Source organism: Rhyacophila brunnea, unplaced genomic scaffold (genome assembly GCF_057557595.1).
Source record: "Rhyacophila brunnea isolate RB1 unplaced genomic scaffold, BYU_Rbru_1.0 scaffold_16, whole genome shotgun sequence".
NCBI classification, from domain to species: domain Eukaryota; kingdom Metazoa; phylum Arthropoda; class Insecta; order Trichoptera; family Rhyacophilidae; genus Rhyacophila; species Rhyacophila brunnea.
The window spans coordinates 33,278,283-33,304,201 of record NW_028232816.1 but is presented as its reverse complement, the minus strand read 5'-3'; the positions used below and the strand labels follow the sequence as shown (position 1 = coordinate 33,304,201).

The 25,919-nt window shown below is 35.0% G+C and overlaps 1 protein-coding gene across 6 annotated transcripts in view; it reads right to left on the bottom strand.

Annotated features, from left to right (window-relative positions):
* Positions 1-25,919, bottom strand: part of Dg (Dystroglycan) — a 428,114-nt gene that overhangs the window by 18,334 nt on the left and 383,861 nt on the right. For 3 of the 6 annotated variants that reach the window (XM_085943732.1, XM_085943731.1, XM_085943736.1), the window contains 6 exons: positions 7,542-7,716; positions 6,313-6,453; positions 6,039-6,215; positions 4,908-5,081; positions 2,351-2,479; positions 1,542-1,895 (listed from right to left, as the gene is read on the bottom strand). In XM_085943732.1, the coding sequence (XP_085799858.1) occupies positions 1,542-1,895; positions 2,351-2,479; positions 4,908-5,081; positions 6,039-6,215; positions 6,313-6,453; positions 7,542-7,652 (1,086 nt within the window). In that variant the 5' untranslated portion in view covers positions 7,653-7,716. The remainder of the gene's footprint in view (positions 1-1,541; positions 1,896-2,350; positions 2,480-4,907; positions 5,082-6,038; positions 6,216-6,312; positions 6,454-7,541; positions 7,717-25,919) is intronic. The other 3 variants (XM_085943734.1, XM_085943733.1, XM_085943735.1) reach the window with 1 other exon arrangement.

The following is a 25,919-nucleotide window of genomic DNA, read 5'->3' as shown; positions in this document are numbered from 1 at the left end:
GAGCATGTATAAGATAAATATTGCACAAGTCGACTGTACAAGCAACATGAAAATGTTTGAAATTTTATACTGTTTGTGCAGGCAGTTATAACTGAATGAGTGTAGCAGACTTCCTGAACATTTTTATATTTTTCGATGACATAGTCATGTGTAAACTGACAATATTGTTGTATACTTGTACCATTTGTAGGAACACTATGTTCACAAAAACTTTGCGCAAGTATACCGGCTAAGTATGCAGTTTCATCTATACATGGCTTTACATCAACAATTACAACAGATAAAACATTGACAGATTAAAATAAAATAAGTATATATTATATTTTATTCATATAATTTATTATGTACAATCATTAAAATTGATTAAAAATTCACACATCCAAAGAAGAGGGTTACCATGATGAGTCACAACGCTTGATAAAGACTTATAGTAAGAATTTCCAACGTAAAATTGATTAGAATTTTTTTTATCTAAATTTGCACACTCCCATGACTGCTGTTCCTAACTATCATAGAAGTGTAAAAATTTATATTTTCTGTTTAAAATATTTACACAAATTTTTAAATACCATATCGTTACGATGCAGTCAAACCAAGTGAACTTATGGAAAATGAATACCTTCCTCAACATTTATGCGTTTTCAGATATAGCATAAATATTCCCAACATATATTTTTAGCATCGATTAATGGCAGTAACAAGGCATAACAAAAAATATGGAGTCATAAATAAAATTTTGAAAACTCAAATATTGGGCAAACTCAAGGCTTAAAAAACTGGGTATTTTGAAAATAAACACAAATATGCCCAAAATTGTAGTACTACTGACACACCGTAATGTGGCGCATTGACCACATTTATTTGTAGGTATTGTATTATTACCATAATTTATTTTTCAATAAATGTTTTATTTACTGCAGCATGGTGCTGGTGGTTTTCACACGTGGTATCTAAAATGTCAACATTTGTCAATACAATGTAACATTTCACTAGCATTGGTTGTATTTTAATGGTTAATATTTTTGAATTGTAGTGTTCTTGAGATGTGTTCTGATAATGATATCAATTAAGAAAAATTAAGTTATTAAAGTAATGTCGTAAATTAATACATAAACTACATAACTGATTGATTAATAGATGTTATAGACATCAAAAACACGTAGATACAATGTTACATACATCAAGAGACAGGGACGGAATGTCTGATCTAGCTATTTGACTTCTTATAGACTATAACGCCATTTGAAAATATTACAACGTTGAATAATTTTTTTCAAATTCTTTTATGATTCAAAATATCATTATCGTTGAGTACCACCTATCGAGTTTTTGCAACCAGTCATTTCCTGACTTTTTTCATGAATAGAAAGATATTTTTGACTTTGCATCGCTGTCGAAATAGATTTGGTATAGGTAATGAATTCGACTGGTAATCCATTGGATTCATTAATAAGTCTTCAACTAGCGTCGGCATACGTATGAGTCAAGATAAAGTTACGACACAAATCAAAGCAAAACAGGTAAATGGAAAGCATCTTTACCTCCTGGGTGTCGGTGTCATCATAAATATTATCAAATCCGCTGTATTCGTCTCCGTTGCCCATGTCTTCGTCGTTTTCATCCTCTCCAATATGGCTGTCACCGGCATCAATTCCGTCCTCCCCTTCCTCATCCCCGAAATCGTCCTCGTCGTCTTCGAAGTCCCCGTTTTCGTAGGCGGACCCCTCCAGGATCTGTCGCTGTTTCCTGACCAGAGGCGACGGCTTGTGGCGGACCACCCTCCACCCCGCCACAGGGAGGCGGATGGTGTACGAGATGGTGCCGTCCTTCGCCTGCTCGGCAATCTGGTGCACCAGGAGCCGGTGCTGCGGCCAGTATGTTCCCGAACAACCCACCTGTGAATTGATTTTCTTATTTAATCTCTCGGCAACAATAATAAATAAAACAATGATATTGTATGAAGTTCTTTATTTTGTCGCTTTGGTGGTCCCACGTAGATCTATCTTATATAAATAATAAATATACCCGATCCTCCTTTTGCACGAGGGATACTTACCAAAGACTATAAGTGTAATGCAAAGTTATTTGTAGCTAACTTAATCAGTAGACATATATGGTTTTTTTTTTGTATCGATTACATAATATTTCAGATCTATCTCTGTAGGTGTAGAAAAAAGCTTTTTTTAACATCATTGGTATTGCATTTTGCGATTTGTCTGCCCCAGCTTATAGGTGTATGTAATTCCTGAGGTGTAATTATAACAACAATAATAACCACAGCAATACGTTCCACACCACAACACTAGAACATGTTACACAAATAACTAATTGTTATCCTGTTCATACATACATCGAGTAGGATTTCCGAGGTCACTTTGATATGTTTCTTTTTGGAGTCTCCAGGACCAGACATAAGAACCAAGTCGTGTTTGGTATTCTTATTTGTGGTGACTTCATGGGGTTGTATTGTAAATTCGTTCTGAAAAATTGAAAAAAATAACATTAATTTTAGTAGGTACGCCCGATCCTCTTTTCGCATGGCTTTTGTTGCACGGTTTCGAAATAACACAGTTTAAAAAAAGTAGCGATTATTTTTTATTTTCACTGATTTTTTTGCTATAATATATTTGATATATTGACAATATATTTAAAATTAAAAATCCAATTTATTTAAATACAATTTTCAATTCAATGTATTATATTTTTATATGAATTCCAGATGCATGCATGTGTGCGTTCTATATATCGTCGGCTTACTATGCAAACCTTCTATGTCTGTTTATGTAAATGTAATGTTCAGGAGAGAGTTAAAATGTATTATTAAATAAATTTCTTTTATAAATAGAAAAGTTTTTTACTATGAAGGTGGCATTGAATTCAATAGGATTGTGGAGGAACAAGCATGGTATATAACAGTGGCGACCGGTGAATTATTTTACTGGGAGTTATTGACCTATGTTATTGTTCATTTGTATGAGAAATACAATCTTCTGTTTTTCATCGACACAAATTTTTCAATCACACGTTTCAAGTCAGGAACGTTTTGTATCATTCTTTTTTGGATACTGAGCATATATAATGCGTTCAATCTTGGTTGCATGATGGTGTTTCTGCTAAAACACTTGATCCGTTTGAGTGTGGAAAAACATCTTTCACTTTCCACTGATGACATCGGAATAGTGCAAATTAAGTTTAATAGTAAAACCGTTTTCTTAAATGTGTCAATAAGATTTTTTTCTATTAAAATGTTTAATAATGCTGAGGCAACATCAGCATTATACAAAATATCCAAGCTGTAAATAACAGACAATTAATATGAATCTGCTTTTGGGAGGTTTTACTGGGCGTCATACGTGGGCGAAGTCGGTGAAGCGGCGCATGCAATTCAAACGTATAACCGTGTGTGAAAATGTTCGTAGACACAGTCTTTTTTTTGGTTATACGTTTGAGTTTCGCGCGCCGCTAAACGTGCCGAGACGAGCCGTGAGCGGCGCTCGAAGAAGTATTGCTATTTCACGCTACCAGCTACAGACGAACATTATTGCTGTCGCACTCATTCTCATTACAAGACATGATTGCTTGAGCGATCGAGGGAACGCGCCCCTGAATGGCGAGGCATTTGGCAAAGCGAAACCACGCGGGACGATGCCGGCGCGACGCGTGAACATTGTATATTATATTTAAAATAGCCGGTTAAAAACACATACTTAGTAGAATTTGTTTTTGTATATGAATTAAAGACTACGGTAATAGATCAGAACACTTTTAATAAATCAAATATAAATGAAATACTTATTTAAAAAAAAAAATCTTTTCGCATAAATTGAGTGTGTGTTCAGCGCTCTAGCGCTTTCAAGGGCGCATCGCCACTAGTATATAATAATATATATCGTCGTTGCGCCTGCAAAATCCGACAAACATTTTTTTTGCGTTTTTACATTTTTACGCTATGTGATAGAATGAGACGCGACGGACGGGCCTGTAAAACCTGTTTTCTAATATCAACGCTAGTTTAGAAAAATGCAAAATAAGCTATGTATTTTCACTTAAAAATGGCTTGCAAAATACGCTATGAATATTCCAGTCACATATCGCATTTTAAAGTAAAAAAAGTTACTATTAATCGCGCCTGTTAATGACACATGACGGAGTTTGCACTGACCTTTACTTCAGAATGCGCCTTTTACTGCCAGCGCTAGTGCACATAGCGGATTATTTACGTTTTGTCGACAAATAATATTTAAACAATAAAAAAGTGTAAAATTACATTACATTGCACAATCATTTGTGTTTACTTAAAGAAGAGTGTTAATTTTAAAAGCCCGGTAAGTAGGTAGGTTATACAACTGTTTATTATAATCTAATGTAACTTTCTTGATGTGCTATAATAAAATTGTTTAATTATTTTTCCATTTTTATTTCCCCTTCACTCGATAATTATTACTTATTGATATGTCAAATTTTGGCTGGAAAGATAAAGGTTTGTTCGATACAGACTATTGGCTTGGTTAAAGCTGTTTTACGCATAGAATTAATATCATTAATTTATGCAATTATCATTTTTTACCCGGGGCAAAATCCGCTATGTCTAAAATACGCGTTAATTTAAATCCGCTATGTGCTGCCTAAACCACAAAACGGATTTAAAGACCCAAATAAAACAAGCTATGTGCCTTAAACCCACAAAAAAAAATTATTACGACTAAAGTGTTAAATATTGTATTATAAAATATCATTTATACTGAATCCGAAGTAATTATGTAATTTTCAGTTTATTTGCTTTGTAAAAAACGTAAGGCATTGTTGAGTAAATCAGTTTTTTCCTTCTCCTGAATAGTTGTGTTTTATTACATAGCGGATTTTGCAAGCGCGACGACGATATATATAATTTAACTCAGTGCACTTACTTGTTCTAGTGCCATAAAGCTAGCCAAATTAACAATGGCGTTCAGTCTTTGCTTTGGAGTGATCTGGTGGAAGGGCCGGTCGATCAGGATGATGAGCCGACTCTCGTCTTCACCCATGTGACACTGCTCCTCATTGCGGGAGCTTAGGCTTGGATTCTCTTTCTTATTTTTAACCTATAAACAAATTTTTTTGATTTAATGTTGAAAGTTTCATTACATTACATTACAATCAAATAGTTTGGACTATAACTAGAGGGGGTCTTATAAGTATTATACGTTAACATTTTCTATGTGATTAAATTGGTACCTAGCTATAGAACCACTAATATTTTGTACGAAGGCACATTAAAACACGGCAGCATTGTTCATGGCTGCCATATTTTTGGCAGTTGATATTTCAGTACCATATACATATTAGATTATGACAAATTCGATATTTGTGGTTATTATTTAGATCATAGTCCCCCAACATGTTGTAGATTATTTTGTGTGTTAATTCTGTAAAATATTTTGACAATCAAATTTTATTTTTAAGCTTGTATGAACCATTGGATCAAATGAACATTCAGTTGTTCATTAGGCAAGTTGACGATTGAATTAGAAAGAATCGGAATCAAAACCGGGAACTTAGGTTCCAAGTTTTATTTTGATAGCACCACGTGCAATTTTCTTCATCAAATCTTTAACAAAAAATTAAGTTTATAAATCCCAGCCATACTTAATTGAATATACTACCTATATGAACTGATTTTTATTCTCAATAAAACATTTATATGATAAATCATTTTCTTATTTTCCTAAAAATATGAATCTAAGATAATTTTCTTTATTCATAAGATTTAAATACATACCAATTTTAGGTGCATTACTATCTGTTAATACTAACACAAAAAATACGGTAATTCATCGGTTTCCATAGATATACAATAATAGTTCGCTTCAATATAATTATAGATAGAGAACTCTCACGCACTCGATGGCCGGAATGGCGCAATCGTCAATGTGCAGGCTTGCTAATCGAAAGGCTTGTGGATCGATCCTGCGCGCTGCCTTTGACTTTGTTTATCATCAAAGATCATCGGGATTCACTCTCAAAGTTTCACTTCAACAAGTGGAATACTTATACAATACCTCAATAGTGAAAACGTCACTAGCTGGTGAGCACTGCGAGTCGATGATGTCTGTGTAGAGCGCTGTCACCAACAAGCGATGCTCTCCTCTGTCGGCTGCTACTGGAATCCCCCGGATGACTCCGTTGCGAGAGTCCAGGTTAAGCCATGGCGGCAGAGACCCGTCAGGCCCGGTAACCTGAACAAATAATATCAAATAATTACTACGTCGATAAAAATAGACCGTGATCAATATTTCTTTGCACCATCTTGTTTTGGTTGTGGCGTTTCCTTACCTTATATCCTGTGACTTTTCCGGTGAAAGCCTCCTTAGGAATCCTAAGATGGAACATACGCCCCACGTAGGCCGGCATGTCCGGGACACCCCATAATCTTCTTACGGGACATTCGGGCCCTGCTCCTTGGGATAAGTCCCCCTAGGAAAAAATAAAATATAAATGGTCATTTGTACAGTAAAAACTCCGGAGCATGCATTGATTGAAAACAAGATAATATGTTTAACCATGCCACTGGCATGGCCCTAGGACGGTTTGTCTTTTTTGATAAAATGAAAATAGTAGGTAGCACAATTGTTGATTCTTAGAACTGACTAAAGTTCTTCACATGTCAACTTATGCAACAGACCGCTCTGCATATACTAATGAGATTTTTGTATTTATGTTGTTCGGTAATTCCGCAAAACCTCAACTAGTCTGATTGGTAATCTAGTTTTGCCAATACGATAATAGTTTTGGTCTATTTTGGGTGATACCACAAAATTTTGCACACATTTTTATTCATATTTATTTGTTTTCGTTGGATAAATACATGTTACACATATTGTTGGTCCATTCTTTTAATTCATTAAGGGCGGACGTGCTCAGCGTGGGTCAAAATGGAGCTCTTATTCTATTTTCAAAGCATGATCCTGGACATTGCCCATTTTATTATTCAAAAAATGGGCAAGATTAACACATTTGAAGATAATTCTAAAGATATTGATTATAAGCTATGTCTTTGACCATTCAAGTGTGATAAACATCCTACGAATAATGATTGCTTTTATATTTTATAAATAGAATGAATAATGATTGCTTTTATATTTTATAAAAAATTCAAAGTTATGTATGATTTAATTGCATAATTTGAGATATTTTATAGAGACGAATACTGGTTTTAGTTTTCTCAAGGTTTAATAATTGAATTTTAAAATCTAACCAACACCATCTGTAAATTGTAGTGTTATTTCAATGAAAACAAATACGTATGTCTGAAAAAATTTAATGTGCACTATTTATGGCAGATCTTAACAGCCTACTTCCACCCATCACAAAAGAAAAACATTGTTGGTTCAAGAGAAATGAAACATTCTCGAAAAAGTGAAAGAACACTGACATAATAATATGCTCTATTTTGCTATTTTGTATGATTTTTAATACATAAAATTAATATTTTCCCAGTATTTAAGTTTTTTTAGTTATTTGATACGGTAGGTATATTAATTATATGATGAATAAATTGGTACCTGAATATCTCCACTGTGGACGAATGCAAAGTCACCTTCGCTGGTATTGGCGGCTGGGGCGGCCTTCATCAGGCAAAGGCCCGCCAGGAAGAGGAGGAAGGAAGACGTCATGATGCGCTAAGGTGTGAAGCGACCGCTCCCTTTTGGCCAACTTCATAAATGCATCTTGCTAATCTGTAACAAACCATAACAAAAAATGTTAAATTCATTCACAAATAATTCGTTGCTGACACCTATATAAATTCTTGAAACGAAAAATGTTCAACAAGTGTGTTCCTGATTGTTATGAGAATCCATATGGGTGCGAAATATGGACGATAATTTCAAAAGGGTTTAACAATAATTATAGTAATACCAATATGTAAAAATGCATGGGTATAAAGGCAGTGGTTCCAAACTATGTTACTACGCCTCCCTTTAAAAAAAATCTAATCTTGACGCCTCCCCCCTTTATTTCATTAAATAATCACCTTTTTAAATAGTCAACAATTACTAATACAAAACTGAAAAAAAATATAAAAATAAACAAGGTTTAACTATTTATATTAGGTATATTCATTTTTAAATTAATTTGTTTGCACGCAATGAATGTGCTTGTTTATTAGAACAATCAATTTCAATAGTCCGTCGATTTTTTAAAAATTTCAACCAAATAGACAAGTTTAACAAGAAAATTATAGTTCCTAAACAATTTTGCCTCAAATTTCAACATTATGATTTGACCCTTTTATTTAATTTTTTCACGAGATAGCCAGCGCGCTTCACAATAGTATAGAAGTGAGGTATTATAAAATTAGCCTCCATATTTTCAGACAGGTTTGCAAACAACCTTTTATATGACTGTTTTTTATGTAGTTTATAACTAGCGGCCGTTTTATAAAATACGCATTTGCAAACTGCAAACCTTTGGCTACATTAATTGTGTTAAGCTTTTCGCGCCTTCCTTTGCAACACTCCGCGCCTCCCAGTTTGGAAATCGCTGGTATTATAACGCATAACGTGTAGATATCGTATGATAACTACATGGGTAAGGGAGCAATTAATAAAAGTAATATTACCAAATTAAAACTGGTCATTGGGCAAACATGGCTATGCTATTTATTAAGTATATATTATTATGTAGAGTTATTAACATAAAATTAGTTAATTTAAAGACGCACACGGGTCAATGCGCCTCCCAGTTTGGAAATCGCTGGTATTATAACGCATAACGTGTAGATATCGTATGATAACTACATGGGTAAGGGAGCAATTAATAAAAGTAATATTACCAAATTAAAACTGGTCGTTGGGCAAACATGGCTATGCTATTTATTAAGTATATATTATTATGTAGAGTTATTAACATAAAAATAGTTAAGTTAAAGATGCACACGGGTCAATGGTTGCCGAGACCCGCATGAAAAAGCATAAAACCATAAAGATTATGAAATGGTTTCCATACGCTTGGCAAGTGGGTCAGATGCCACTGCACTGGAAATGCTTTGCCAAATGTGGCACTGGAAGGGTTATTAAAAAAACATTCTTAAACTCGTGCAAACCGGATTTTTTTATTCTCCTAATGTAACCCCATAAAATGCTTCCAAATTGCAACACCAATGCAGTATGAATTCACATTAATGTATAAGCTCGATATATATATTGCATGGGTTATGGTACCTATATTACAGAACGAAAAGCTTTTAAATGCAGATGTACACAACCGTTGATTCGCGATTCACATAGCTAATAATTTTATTTACTCACGTAATTTCGGAGGTGATGTTAGGCTATTGATATTAAATAATAAAACACTTCTGCCTCATTTTTGACCGAAAGATCAATTTCCTGATATAATGAACTTAAAGAAAGTAGAAGTACAAAACGTTCGCAAGGTAGACCTAGAGGTCGCTGGATCGATTAAATGATAAATTTCTGCGGAAGTACGTGGCAACGCATCGCACAGGACCGAGAGAAGCGGAAGCAGCTTGAAGAGGCCTTCATCCAGTAGTGGATATATTCAGGCTGATGATGATGATGATGAATAAACTTAAAATGTATACATTCTTTCAGAGGATCATTAATCACGTTTGAGAGATAAATACATGAATCGAAAGCACCAATTTTATCTTTTCTCAAGGAGTAAACTATCCCACTATCAGTAATGCCAATTGTAATAGCAACCAAATTCCTTCAAATACTAAGAAATCGCATGTCATTTTAGAATACCTTACAATATTGATATTACTTGTCTGTTTAGTGGAAGCCAGCGGCAAACAAATTTTGAATATAGCCGATATACTGAATTATTTGTTAGGTTAGGTTAGATTATCATTCTTGAATTCATGAATTTTGACGAAATCGGCTATGAACATTGCAGTTGTTCCCGCCTGGCTTTCAGTAAACAGACAAGTACCGATATTTGTGGCAACAATGACACTGACAAAATATATGTGGTTGTATAAACGCATCCTCAAAATTCCTTGGGACTGGCTGGGTGACAAAATAAATGTTGACATTCTCATACGAATGGCTAAGGATCGAGAAGTTCTGCGTAGTATCAAAACCAGATAACAACATCACCTCGGCCACATTATGAGAGGACAAAAGTACAGTATTCACAACTCGTCATTATCGACCTCGGTAGCAGGTAGCAGATGATAATATACAATACGTATTCGAGAACATTAGAAAAATAAAATAGATATGCTCAGATGTTTTTTTTTTAATCACGAACGTTATTCAAAACGGGAAGACTTGTGATATGTATGTGCCTACCTATATCTTGTTTCTAGTTAAAATAGGACGATATATAATTATTGTCAATCGGTTCATTAACCAAGTTTTTTTCATTAAAATTACTGATGATAAATACACATAGAAAATGTTTGCCGCGGCTGATTTACAGGCCGAGCAGGACCGCTCGCCAAAAGGGGCAGATGTTGCCCTAAAAATAAAACAACCAGAATACTAAAAAACACAATCGTCTATTTGCATAGGCAACGGCAAATAGCGCGACTGCTGCAAACTGCAATCCGCAGACCGAAAAAAAATAACAAAGCCGGTCCCCGGTCACAAAGATCTCCTAAAATTGTTTCAAGAGTGCCAGCAAATCTGACAATACAAGGGAACACTTTTAATCTCGGATATTGGATGACATCATGTACCTATACGGAAGCTTGGAGGCTGTTTCGTGGAACAAAGAAGTTGCCCTGCTCAACTTAATTTCCAGCCACAGGGTTCACAATATTACAGATTATATTTATTTTGTCTTCGCCGTTCTATAACGACGTGGGTCCCAGGTTCGAAACCTGGGTCTAACAAGTAGGTACACATATTGTTTTTCAATTTGTGTATGCAGTATGAGTCAGAGTATGGACCTAATAGGTTGAGCAAGTGGCTGACATCCATTTCTCGTAAAAACAAAATCTGTTATTACAAACCTCTACTCTATGGAGACCCATATGATCTTATTGGGATCGGACATGGTCAGAAGAACAGACAGGGCCTTAAGAGTTTGTAAGTCCCTGGGCAACAGGTAATGTGAATTTTCCGGTAATATTTAATAATAAAATGAAAACTAAGCGTGAATAACACTCATCAAGTCATCAACATACCAACGTCTCAAAATATGATAAACTAGGAATAGTGGAGTTCATTCAATAAAACAAATTAAAGATGCGTTTTGAATTGCCAATATTTTAGGATACAAACCAAGCACAGATGGATTTCAAATGAGGCAAGTTTTAATATGCCGTATATAATTAAAACTTTTTTAATAGTTTTACAACACTCAATCTTATGGGATAAAGAGTTATCAATGTTATCATTATTAATTTAAATAAAATGCCATTGCATAGTACTAATTACACTTTTATTAAATATTAAACTGGACCGGTTTCATCCGCCTCAGCTGGACATTGATAACTAACTTACATTCTCAATATTTTTGAATAATAATAATAATAATAATAAATAAGCAAATGCAAGTACGTTCATGCGAAAATTAAGGGAAATCCTGACGCTGGCTAGTAATCAAGGTAAGTACCAATTATTGGAAACATGATTCAAATCACACAACTCAGTCCCCAACATTAGCGAAATTTGTAAAGTTTTAGTTAATGTTGTTTTAATTATGCGGAAAATTTGATAAAGCGCAATCGTCAGAATTATTTATTTGTCACTTGTACCCGTTTATTAATATTCAAATTATTTTTCTCTCTCCATACGGTGAACATTACAAATTATAAATTTAAGACATTCACAACATGACTTTTAAAAACAAAGAAATACTTAGTATTAGAGTGTAAGAAGAAATAAATACATACAGTATCATAGAAACAGTATGAAAAGTAAAAGGTAGAACAATTATAAGCTAAGTGGACCCTATTTAAAAAAATTATAAAACAACGTCCACCTATACTCATTCTCACGTAGGTGGTATATAGCAACATCCGAAGCGATTTGGTTGAACAGAATTATTGCCCTCCCAATAGGCATCACCAATGGAAGGTTAGTTCTGCTCCTTGGGAGAACAAACAACTGCAAAAACTCATTTACACCACGTAGATCCTCTGCCCCTCCATAAATTGATGTTTCACCATAGCGTTTTGAATTATTACTGTCATTTCGTCAACGTCATTATAAATACGTTGGGAGCATGTATTAATTTTAATAAATTCGTTTTTTGAAAGCTTTTACCCAGAAAGCTTGCTTGCAAGTTATTAATGTACTTACTTCAGGTTTTTTATAAATGGATTTTTTTCCAATAAACTGCTCGCGGTCGCTTTTTATTCAATAATGCCGGGAAAAGAGAAAAGAGAAAAAAAAAACAAAAATTAATAACGAGAGAATAAAAAACGTTGCAATTTTACAAGCCCTTTGGTGTTAGATCAAGCGAAGTATTGTTTTTACATTTACAGTATATATATATATATATATATATGAGAAAATATTCATTATTTATTGTCATTATTGGAAGCAAAATAAACAAGAGACCGATCTGTGATTTTTCAGAATTTATTCTAGTCGAAAGTAATACATTATTCATCGAATAACTTGTGTGTCCCAGGTAAAATAAAAACAAAGGTGACTTAAAATAATGAGGGCAGTAGGTACCTACTTAGAAGTTGTGAAATTTGATCACACTTTTGAAACTCTAAAGAGGCTATAAAAATATGAAAGAATTAAAAGTTTCTAATATATTTTTTTGCCCTTTCGGATCAATAAAATTATAATATTCTTTAAATGCAAACTTATTAATTGTGTTTTTTTTTATAAATAAATAACCATGCCATTGCTTTTTCGTACAAGGTGGTTGGGAGGGCTAGTTGCATTGCTGTGTAGTTAATTATGTTTCTCCATTGATATCTTTAGTTTTCTTTATGGCCAAAATTAAATATTTTGTGTTCTTGTGGTGTTTTGTTGTTTAGTATTTCGTAAGGTTTTTGGATATCAATTTCATGGATATGTTGTATTGAGAGTCCATCGCTCATTTTCTAGTATAGGGCAGTCGTCGATGACATGCCACACAGTTTGAGATGTGTAGCCGTCACATGGACAACAGTCATCGTGCCTCAATTAATATGTCCCTCAAAAAGATATGCTCGCACTGCTCCGTGGCCTGTTAGTATCTGTGTGAGTTCGTGTGATATTTTTATGTTCCTGGCAAGAGTGATGGCAGAGTCTATGTTTGGAATAAATTTCTGCGTTATTGATCCTATGATCCATGTGTTAATTGTTATATAATCGTCATAGGTGAGGATTGTTTCTTTGCGTATTGCATTGTATGATTATTATTAGCCAGGGTCGATCCACTGCTGGGTGAAGGCGTGCCCTAGCTCCTTACACCCTACTCTGTGGTCGTTCAGTATTCCATGGTATCACTGTGATAGCGTTTGTTCACTCGCCGAGCGACATGTCCAGCCTGTTGCCATTTCATCTGTTTGGCGACCTCTATTGCATCGCATTTCTTAGTCTGCCTCCTTTTCCATTGGTTTGTTTTGTGGTCTTTCCCCCATGCACATTTTCATGTGACGTTGCTTTACAGTATTTTTTTGATTTAGATCATGCTTCACATGCGTACGTGAGCACCCATAGTAGGTACACATTGGTTGGAGAGTTTAATTTTTTAAAACACAACGAGAGGTCACCTTTGAAAATACTATTAAGATGCCCAAATGCCAGCATGGTTGTGCAACCAATTTTGTCATGACTTTGATATTGATGCTATACGGCCATCGGTTTACGATACAACAGCTCACGGTGAACTGTGATACTGCCAATGTATAATTTTCGGACACGATTATGCCTATACATGGGAATTACAAACAGTGATTTTGCGTAAAAGTAATATACATTTAGCAAACACAACTAAATTCACTAGCTGACAGTGGGTTGTCGATGACAGAAAATACACCATTATTAACAATTATTAATTATTAACAATTATTAACAATTAAAAATGTAAAATACACTATTAATAACAAATTGCCGACACTCGTTGGTATTTTATTTCATCACACAAATAATCAAAATTATGCATAGGTACATGTAATTTGATAATAGGTATATCAAAAGTAAAATATTTTTGAAAAATGACACCCGACGGGACTTGAACCTGTAACTGTCGATTGGCGTCAATGTGCTTTCTAATTAAGCTACCTACACCCTACTTGATTACGACGAAATTAACTAGCAGTTATTACAAGAAATTCTTATCAAATTGCGTTAATAATGTGAATTGTGTCTTTATTAATAAAAATTATTATTAAGGTATTCGTTTTGTAAAATGCTGAATATCTTCAAAAAAATTATATACATTCATTGATCCAACTGGCTACCTCTTAGGTATGCTTAAATACTGTAGCTTAGACTCTAGAGCAGTGTTTCTCAACCTAATTTGTGCCATGCCCCAGTTCTACGCTTCAAAAATCTCCATGCCCCCTATCAAAATTTTATAGTTACCTAACAAGAGAATAATGAATATATTGTTGACCTTTTCTCAAATTTCTCCTTCATATTCCTTTCATTTTTCAGTAAAAATATTAAGGATAAGTACAAATATAACAGTGGTGCCATCGTTTTCTCGGAAAGTCAGGGTTGCAATATCAAAAAAATATTTCGAAAATGCGTTTTTCAACAACAACAAAAATGTAACAATTATTAACGATTTTTACATTTGACCACGTATTTTTCCGATTTAAACACGGTGAAAATAAAAACTCTTGCCATTATTGGTAGTATTGACCTCTATGTCCCTGATAACTATCTTAGAAATCGAGAGCATCAGTTGTTTGTTCTCCCAAGGAGCAAAACAAACCTACCATTGGTAATACCAATTGGGAGGGCAATAACTCTGTTCAACCAAATCACTTCGGATATTGACATATTCCACTTGCGTGAGGATGAGTATGAATTCTTAAAATAGGGTCTGCTTAGCTCATTCGGTGCACCTACCTACTTCCTTGTATCTAATTATTTTTTTGTATTTACAATTTTCTACTGTTTAATAACTTTTATAATATAATACTGTTTAAATGATATTTTTATGTTTCTAAATGTCTTCTTGTGAACGTCTTGAATTACTAATTTGTAATGTGCACTTGAATTTGGATGTGCAGATGTTTAATTCCACTGCCAAATTACCACACAAACAGTCAAAACAGAATTAAAAATTCGATTCGAATAATAAGGGAGAATCTCGTAGGTAATACTAATAAATGGCAACCCGAGCGTGAGAATAGTTTACTTAAGACGGGTTGGGGGGTGGAGGGTGGCACGGCATAGGTAATGGCACACTATAACTTCTATTCAAAGTTCGGGTTCGCTTTCTACCCTGGCAGACAGTTTCTAAATGATACGACCATTGATATCAAAGCGGTGAGGCCCGTTTATGCCGTCTCACCTCCCACTAAATAATATGGGATAGGTAACGCAGGTGAGATTGCGGCTTACAAATCCGAAGCCAAAAGCTACACACTTTGATGGCGGCAATACGATTCGGAAATCATCGCCGAGTGTGGCTATTATTATTGTATTCAAACTTTGCCGGTCTGGGCCGGGAAAATGACATTTTGATAAATGATACACTTAGAAACTAAGCGCTCTTCCTATACGCACGCACCCGACGAGGTATCGCATATGAGTAGATTTTTAATGAAAAGTAACAAAACAACTCTTACCTATACCAGAAACACGTTATCATCACGTCACGTGAGCTCATGTTCAATAGTACCTTTTTATACCTACCGCCCAATTTTGTATCTCTGTTAATAGTAAAATTTTCTAACTGCCCACCGGTTCCACAGTAATGATGATTTATAAAGTAGGGAAGTAACTTTACTTTATAACATTTATAAATCAGAATTACAGCAAGTTAAATAATATAATAATAATTACTTCCCAAATACTTTATGTCAGACTTTCGCTAAGTTTGGCAGAATAAATCTTTATAAAACAACTTCTTTCTTTTTTCTTTCGACCATGTCCGATCCTGATAGGATCATATGGGCCTCCACGGAGTGGAGGTTTGTATTGACAGATTTTGTTATTAGTGAGATCCCTGAGGCTGATGCTGCGAAACTAACTACTGGATATCTGGCTCAATTTTTGTGAGGAACAAACGAAGGTCTCCTCTTTCGGAAATATTAAGGAGGTTTCGTTCTTTGGTTATAATATGATTAACAGCACTAAAGCCTGATTCCACAAGATATGAGGTAGGGAAAGGAATCAATAAACTGAATATTATTTTCCACATATTTGGATATAAGACAGGGATTTTTTTTATTTTGCCATAGGTTTTCATATCCACAACTATCGAAATTATGTATACTTTCGTCATCCTATCTAATTTCTAACAGTTCTTCTTGGCAATTGGAAATTTGGGAATTTTATGAAAACAGAATGAAAATGTTTATAAAACCCCTACCGCCCACTAGTGCGCGATAGGGACCAGGTTGACTGCCCTTGGTGTAAAGTATACGTCATTTGTAGCTCCCTTTCAAATCACTAAAAACGAAGATACACGAGAGTACGTGACACAAAATTGTGTGTTAACTTTTATAAAAAAAAATTCCATCACGCGTGAGGTGACCTTACTGTGGTTCTGATGCATTTTAGCAGATTTTTCTAGCTTTCACTATGACTATGACGTATGTATGTATGTTTTGTATACGTGAAAAACTCCAAATTATAGCAGCCTGCTTTACTCGAGATGTTTTTGTGGTAGTATTATATATGACAGAATAGCGCGAAATCGGGACTGTCGGGACTACAATCAAACTATAATACCTACATACAGATGGCTCTGTTGGTGGTGCAAATAAGATAATTATATAAACTCCATAATATAAACTAATATTAATACAATTACACAAATATTTTTCTTAATGGCTTTAAACAATCGCCTGGAATGGCCTCGCCACTGCTGTAAGATTGTGATATATTTTTTTTTTAAATTATTTATATCATCAATTATTCAAAATGTCATTTCCGTCTGCCTAGCACTACAACTTTATAAAGTTTATACTGCGAGTTTCTGTATAATATGTATTGTATATAATATGTCTACAGCTGAAACTTGCGCAATCACAGGCCTATGTATTCGCCGCAACTGTACAAACAAATAAACACTGGGACACAGTAGATTTAGACATAATAATGCAGAGGGATGTTGACACAGACCACAAAACAGTTTGGGAATCACTTATTAAACAAATACTATCATTCAGAAACAATATCAGTTATATCCACGAGATTACAATAATAAATAATAAGGTCAAAAAGAGATCTGTTTAATAATGGAATATTTAAACATACTGATCAACATCAAGGAGTGCCAACGTCACTCTCAAGAGATGCCTCTACCTAGGATTCAGACTGCATATTATGGTTCACTGTTATTTTCTCTCAATACTGTTCGGTATGGACGCTAAACCATATGTCACGGAGAGTTGAAGCTTACAAGAGTATCCTCAAAAGTCCTTGTACTGACTGGGTGACAAATTGTGACGTACCTCGGCCACATTATGAGATGACAAAAGTACAGTATTTCACAACTTGTCATCCAAGGAAAGATCAATGGTAAATGTAACAGACTAAAAATTGATAGATAATACTTAAAAATAATATAACTACTTATATATTATTATGTATTTACAGTACACTCTCAGTAATCCGCCGCTCGATTATCCGACAACTACTACAATCCGCCGTTATTTTTACTAGTTGAAACAATGACATTAATATGGACGAATCATCTGGAAAAGAAAATGGCACTCACTTTATTGTCGGGTCTGCCGAATGGCATAATCTGTTCTAACGCCATTACAATAAAGGTGATATTGCTATAAATTCCTGATGCTTTTTGTTGGGTCTGCCGAATGGTTCGGTTCGAACGGGTTCGCTCAAATGAACATTGACATTAGAAACACTGATCTAACGCCATTACAATAAAGGTCATATTGCTATAAATTCCCGATGTGTGATATCGCATAATGGAAATTGCGTGACGTCTACCTATACATGCGAATTTACTTGCTAGCTACTGTATTGAGTGCGTCGTCCATTAATAATGTCATTGAGTTGAAAGCACAAAATCAAGCTTTATAATTCGCCGGGATTCGATTGTAAAATTCGGTAGTCCGCCGCGTACAAGCATACAACGCGGATGAGACAGGTTTATTTTAGAAACTTCTCCTTCGTAGAACGTACGTTCATCGCGAAGAAAGTAATGTACCAGGGTGGAAAGAGCCCAAGGACCGCATCACAATTATGCCGTGCTCCAATGCAACCGGGACACACAAAAGCTTTTGGTCATAGGGAAAGCCGGGAATCCTAAGCCATTCAAGAATATCTGCCTCACTGAACAACTAGTTGTATCAAGTGATTTACTGTTTAATATTTAGTTAATAAACTTAGTTCATAAATTTGTATAATTTAGTAAATACTTGTTTTTGATTATTAATAAAACCGTCATTTGCTAGTACAAATTTCACAAAAAAAACTATTTTTCTATTATATTAATTATTATCCTAATATATTAATTAAAGTGGAATAAGTACTATAAAAAAAAATTGCGTTTTATTAAATAAAAACAACAATACAATGCAGTTCCACCATGAATTGACAGTTAACAAAATAAAAGAAAATACCCACCTGTTTTAATTTTACCATATTTTGTATGTATGCACTACAATGACATTATTAATGGACGACGCACTCAGTACAGTAGCTAGCAAGTAAATTCGCCCATAGTGACATTCGCACGTGCATAGGTAGACGTCACGCAATATCCATTATGCGATATCACGCATCGGGAATTTATAGCAATATCACCTTTATTGTAACAGCGTTAGAACAGTGTTTCTAGTAGCAATGTTCGTTTGAGCGAATCTGTTCGAACCGAACCATTCGGCAGACCCGACAAAAAGTTTCGGGAATTTATAGCAATATCACCTTTATTGTAATGGCGTTAGAACAGATTATGCCATTCGGCAGACCCGACAAAGAAGTGAGTGTCATTTTTTTCCAGATGCTTCGTCCATATTAATGTCATTGGACACTTGTCTGGATTTGGGGTGGCGGATTACTGATTCAACACTACAATAGGCCTCGAGGCATAATGACAGTAGTGTACCTAGTAGTAGAAGTGAAACGATCACATAAAGTATAAACAATGGTTTGAGTTGCCCTCCCCATCTCACTTCGTGTATTCTTGTGTTTCCTGTGTACAGTGACTGATATTATGTCCATCAGCAAGTTAGTATTTGAAGACCCTTTATTTTTAAGATGTAGTGTACATTAATAATTAATGTAGGTACAAGTACTAATGATTATTAGTAGGTACCTAGTTGTTTTAATATATAAAAATTCAAATTTACTCAATGAAAAAACGGAAAAAAAAATAAAAATCGGTATTAAACATTTTTTTATAAAAACAATTCTACTGTCAGAAACAAAAAAAAAATCACAGTCAGAGGTGGAGTTGTGTTGTGTTGTATTATTTATTTATACAGTCTGTACACTTGGTGCAACACATAACTTGTTCGAATAAAGGGAACGAAAAATCGTGGGTTTATAAATATGTACCTGTTTTGTTATTCCCGACATACGTATTTACATGCACAAGATGTAAATAAAACCAGAATATTTAATTTAGAAACAATGCAAAACGATATTAAAAAATAAATGAAAGATTTTTTTGAGTTGATTAGTTTTGAAAAAATAAGATACCTTCGCAGAAGGGTGTCCAAACCACAATCCGATATCTTTTTAAATTAAATGTCATCTGTTTGGTTAATACAATACTTATTTAATCATGACTCGATCAAAATGTCACCGAAATTCTAGGAATAAAAAAATAAGTAATACTACGTCACTGGGGATAATAATAAGGATACGCTCCAGGCGAAATTCTTTATCAAAGCGGTTTCAGATTTTCTGAGGTTTAGCTGTGAATATTAAAATATGTGACAAACGGAATCAATTATTTTATAATACGCTTGTACCTAGTTTGTAGGATTTTTTTGTGAGAAACGATTGTTTAACCTCGTTTAATTAGGCTGATAATTGTTAGGAAGTAAAAAAAAAACTTAGCAAAAACCGTTTCTATGGATGTCAACAAACAACAAGTCGAAGAAGGCTGCTTGTGCACTGAGGGCAGCCCTGTAAAGATGGTGGAGGATGTAAAAAACCTCGATTGCCGTTTACATGAAACTGGAACCTAGACCATGAAATTATGATCAGGATTGCGACGGAAAGAAGTATTTACTTGAGTCGTTAGAGATGTGGCATCATAATATTATTTCGCTGTGAGCTTTCTTATTGGAAAGAGATGACCGTAAACTAGGTATACGGTCTCCAATTATATTAGATTCAATATGAACATTAATTCAATTTTCACAGCTGATTTTGGCAAAATTCATGAATTCAAGAATGAAAACCTAACTTAACAAATAATTCAGTATGTCGGCTAATTTCAAATTTTGTTTGCCGCCGGCTTCCTTTAAAGCAGTGATTCCCAACGTGGGGCGTACGCCTCACCGGGGGGCAATTTGAATGTTTTGGGAGGAAAAAGGTCATCTTGAAAATCATTTGAAGACGAAGCATAGCAAAAGGATCGCACTAATTTTCTTCTGATTTGTACTAACATGTAATGTAATATACCTACATATTTACTTACGAAAATTAAATTAAAGTTAGTATTGCCTATGTACATTTTTTATTGGAAACAATGTTTTTTTCAGAATTAGTTACTTAACTGTACAAATTGTACAGTTAAGTTGTTAGGTAATTTGTACAACTGTACAATACAAAGAGGGGGCATGGAGATTTTTGAAGCATTAAAGTGGGGCTTGGCAGAAATAAGGTTGCGAAACACTGCTTTAAAGTGTAAACCGACAAAAACCGTATTTTATTTAGACAAGAATTTTATGTCAGGACTATACGACCCAAAGAGGTTGGACAGTCTTTAATATACGGCCAAATATTTCCGATACAACATTTCATGGTGAAGTGTGATACGGCGAACTGCATACGTACAAGTTTCCGGACACGATGAGCAGGTTTTAAGATGATCAAAGAAAGCAAGATAAATTATAGCAACCATCAAAAGCTGCATAGTTCTGCCATATTTTCCGCGATGACAAGTAGATATTATCATTTACTCATAATGAGGCTAAAACTAAAGGGCAACAGAGGCGTGGATAATTATAAATAAATTATCTTAGCCACGCAACCACAGTAAGTGGCTCAATGTTTTGGGATCTAATACGACTTGCCCAGGATAGTCTAAAACTAAAATATTGTCGAACAAAACTGTGAACTCACCCCCCCCCCCCCCCCCAACTCCCAGTCGAACTAATCGCACTTTCGTTTTCAAAATGAGAAACGCCCCCAATTTTATCATTTTATTTTAAGCTCCCATGGTGTACGGATCTATCAATTTACGTAAATTGAAACTTTTTATAATAATAATGTGTCTAAAACGATCAGGAAGAATTATTTTTGGTAAACTTTTGGCTTGTTGCGAACAAGAAGAGTCGCATCTAAAAGGAGAGCTAGTACAATATTTAAACACGCCACTAGCACGCGTTGTCGCCATGACAGGTACATCACTGAGAAATCTTTACAGGCGACTACAGCGACTTCCTGTTATCGCCGATTTATTGTTGTCGGACAATATGAACGGAAAGGAGAGAGCTGCGCAAGTCGGTTCAAGCAGCTGCTGGGCCAATCGGACCGTCTGACTCGGTCGCCACAAAGAAAAATTTTGTTAGATTAAAAAAAAATGCGCTGTTATCATGAAGATCTCTAAACTTGTATTGTCCGGCAGTTTTGTATTAGCTTTTGTTATTTCCTGCATATTTTAATTTTGCGCTTACGTGTTCCTCTTTCACATGACATCATGTAAATTCAGATAAAGCACACTTGAGTGCATGGCGACCTTAGTCTTGACTCTTGGGTATCTGCTCCCAAAACATTCCCAGTCATAACGTCAGTGTGTGGTTTGGTGAGGCCATTAACTTCGATGGCCCAGGATCAATGTTCCTTGTAAGGTGTGCGCGTGTGCGCGCTTACCAAAATGTGTCCGCACACATGTTTTCATCCCCCGCACAGTCCTCACACAAAAATATTGTAAAAGAAAGTTTCCTTTGCCAGATTTTAGTCGTGTTATTAAGAATTATATAAAATAACTAAGTTAATAAATACCTTAAAAATGAAAGATTAAAAAGAAAGAAAGAAAGTACAATTAGAGGGAACGTTGCCCAGGACAGGAAGATGTACTCCAGGGAACTCAAAAATAATGGGAACTGAAATACACAACGGGTAAGGCGATAGCAGGTAACCGACTCGAGTAAGGATGAATCAGTGTTAAACTTACACACGTGTCTAGAATACGTTTAAAGTCGAATACTGAAAACTGCTCTCGGTTTATGCATTTACGCTTCTTTAATGTTGGTGTATTACACACACTATTGCACGTGCATAATGCGTGTTTCATTTTCGTAGGACACTCACACATTCAAAAGCCTGCTTCACCATGCGGCGTATTGAATATAGCCTATTGGTATTATATTTATTATCTGTTCTGTGGTGTACTCCAAGTTGATCGCCACCCTTCGATAGAAGACGGCACCAAAAGAAAAAGAAGTATAATTATTCAGTTTACCAAACATCCTACATTGCAAAAACCAAAACTGTTACTCTAATCAGGGATACGGAACCTTAAGAAGGTTAAATAAAAGGAGAAATGATTTTGTCTACGAATAAAAAATCTGGACCTTCCCAGTGCACAGTGGCGGCACGTCAAGGTTAGCAAGCAAATAATAACCACGTGCCGCAAATTACAACGACAGCGTAAAAGAAAATGATTTCATTTTTAAAGGAAAGCGGAAGGCTTTTGAGAGAAGAGCGTAGGGGTGAGGGGGTGGGGGCGCTTTGACAGGTCGGCTGAGTGTTAGCTTTTAAAATTGAACGCAACGTTTTAAGCAACTCATGTTGCCGTGTTCTTGGTACTTATTGTGACTGCCAACATCAGCGATGCTTTGAAGACACGTTGGAGCAGTGATTCTCATTTGAATTTGCAAAAACGTTTTCAAAATATATATAGTTAGGTACGTATTAAACATAGATAACTTGAAAACACCTTAGATATAATTATACCCACTAGAAAAAAAATATTTGAAAATAATACGAAAGTCGACGGGATTTGAACTCGTCCAAAACCATTGCTGTCGCGCCAATCCGTGCATTAACCAAATATGCTACGAGCCTGCGCACCCCTGAGATTCGCGCTCATGTGCTCTGACCTCTAAGCTATAGGTGTCCTGTCTAATTACGACAACGTTAACTAATGATCTTTACAATACTCTCAGCGCATCTCTTCTATACACAAGACTGCTATAGGCCACTATCGGCAGTTATCGAGGGTAGTTTTTCATTTCGTGTATCGAAGTATTTGCACTTATAGTAACAATACAATAAGTTAGTTGTAATTGTTACAATAAGTGCCAATACTTCGATAAAAAAATTAAAAACTACCCTCGATAGCTGCCGATAGCGACCTACAGCACTCTTGTGCATATAATAGATGCGCTGAAGCGCTTTTTAAACCGCGTTAGGTTTAAGATTTATTAGTTAGCTTTTAATCGCAGTTCTGGCATAATAAAATGACAGCCAGGGGTTTTTGAAGAGGACAGTTTGAGTAAAAAGCAAAAAAAGTTGGGAATCAATGCCATAGACAGCAAATAAGACTTTGAAGTCTATCTAAATAGGGGGTGGATTGATGAAATTGACGACGGATACTGGAAAGGGGGGTGTTTTGTAAAATATGAGAAGATTTATAATATTATGACTGAAACATCTTCTGTAGAGAAAGAGAGAGAGATAGAGAATTTGAAAAAAAAGGTTACTATAAAATAAATATGGAACACGTTCGATAGCCAACGCCATTACGCCACAATACACAGTAAATTTTATTGAATGAAACGTGATAATAATGGAAATATGAATGTCTAGTTCTAGTAAAACAGAGACAGGAGATAAAAACAATTAGTAATATTACAATAATAAATATAACCTGTGTAACACTTAAATAAATTGTTAAAAATAATACAAAATAAAATAACCGCACGACAAATAGCATCATGACACGCCATATTATAATATATCCTGCGATTAGGTATCTTGAAATCCGCACAGAAAGAAGTGACGTTGGAACTAAGCACCTAAAATATTATATGTTAGTAGGTATATAGCGCCCTCCTTAACATATTATACTGTCATTTATACATAGGGTGGGGTGGACAGAAGTGGAAGACGAGAATATCAATGAAGTGCGGTAAATAGATGATGTAGATGAGGAGCATCTCAAGAAATAATTGATAAAGTACTATGTAATAATATGATGTAGGCAATTATAGTATCTACAATTATTGTATGGTGAATTTTACTTAACTTTAATTCCTCTAACTTTTAAAGCAGTACCTATACAAATAGTAGTTACTGATGGGTATGGGTTTACGTACGGTGTTGATTTATACTTTCCAAAAACATAGATTCGGGGACATTAACTATTACGTAAGTATATTTTGCTTGGCAAGTAACAATTAATTATTAGTAACATTTGTAAACGCACGCTTTGGCGCGAAAAGGTGTTAAATTGTATTTAGAGGCGACGTTCAAGGCTCGGTGGTAGGTTACCGACTGACCGTACCTACTCTCGATCCTTCGTCTGCCCAGAAACAGATAACGGTAACTTTATTTTTGTCTGTTTCGCTGTGCATCCTGGTCTAGCCTTCCTTGACTCATCTACAGTTACAATAATATTATCATTATATTCCCAACTCTGTCGATTGGAGAATTTTTGATGAGGGATTTAGCCATTATGATATTTGGTATCATTACATATGTATTTTTTCAACAGTTTTCAAAATTCACCGTAAGAACGTGATAACACTGAAAACCATTTAACAGTATGACAACTGGCATATCTATATATAATAAAAAAAAGCGTTTTTTCCATTCAACAATATTTTATGCAACAAAACAGAGTAGGTACCATAAGTACATTTTTTTCTGGGGGGGGAGAATTTCGTCTAACCACATGTTTTTTTTTTTTAAATAGTTTTTTGTTGTAATTTGCATATCAAAATAATTTGTGATCTAAAAACATGCATTTTTTATATTTATATATTTTTTGGCGTGCCGTCGAAAACTTTTAGCGTGCTGAGTGGGGCACGGGTGCCACGTATTTGCCATCACTGTTCTACCACTTTGTAGCTGCCTTGATTGCCAGATACCAGTCGACAGCGCGTACGAGGCTTTATTGGGGACAAAATGGAAAAAAAAAACGAGACTTGTGGAACCTTATCTGTGACACAGAGTTAATAAGTGACGTGACTAATACATAATAAATACTAGTGGAAAAGTTTTCGGCATAGGAAAGTTTAAAAAGCTCAAAAACAATTAAAGTGCACCGTGTTGAACTTTCGTTTCGTTTTCACAGCATGCGAGTTCAAACGTCCGAAAAGCTTCGTTTTGCAAAACAATACAGTTTGTTGGTTTTCCTACTGAACGTGTAAACTTTCCCAGTTTCAACTTTGGCTGACAACTTATTTGGAGGTATACAAAGGGAAGTTTTGACAACAGTGGCATCACAATAGAAATAGAGCACAGCCCTTGGGTAGAACGAATTGAATGGAAGTACATTTATACCACTTGGACAGTGATATGAGTGTAATACTGCTTACCGGAAGCATATTTTAACATGAAGTTAACGCTAGATAGTAGTGATATATATATTTTAACGACCTGTCCATTTTTACACTTTCTCTTGAAGTTTCCAGCACTTACATATGAATAATATGTAATGTTATTTCAGTCGGGCATTTAGTG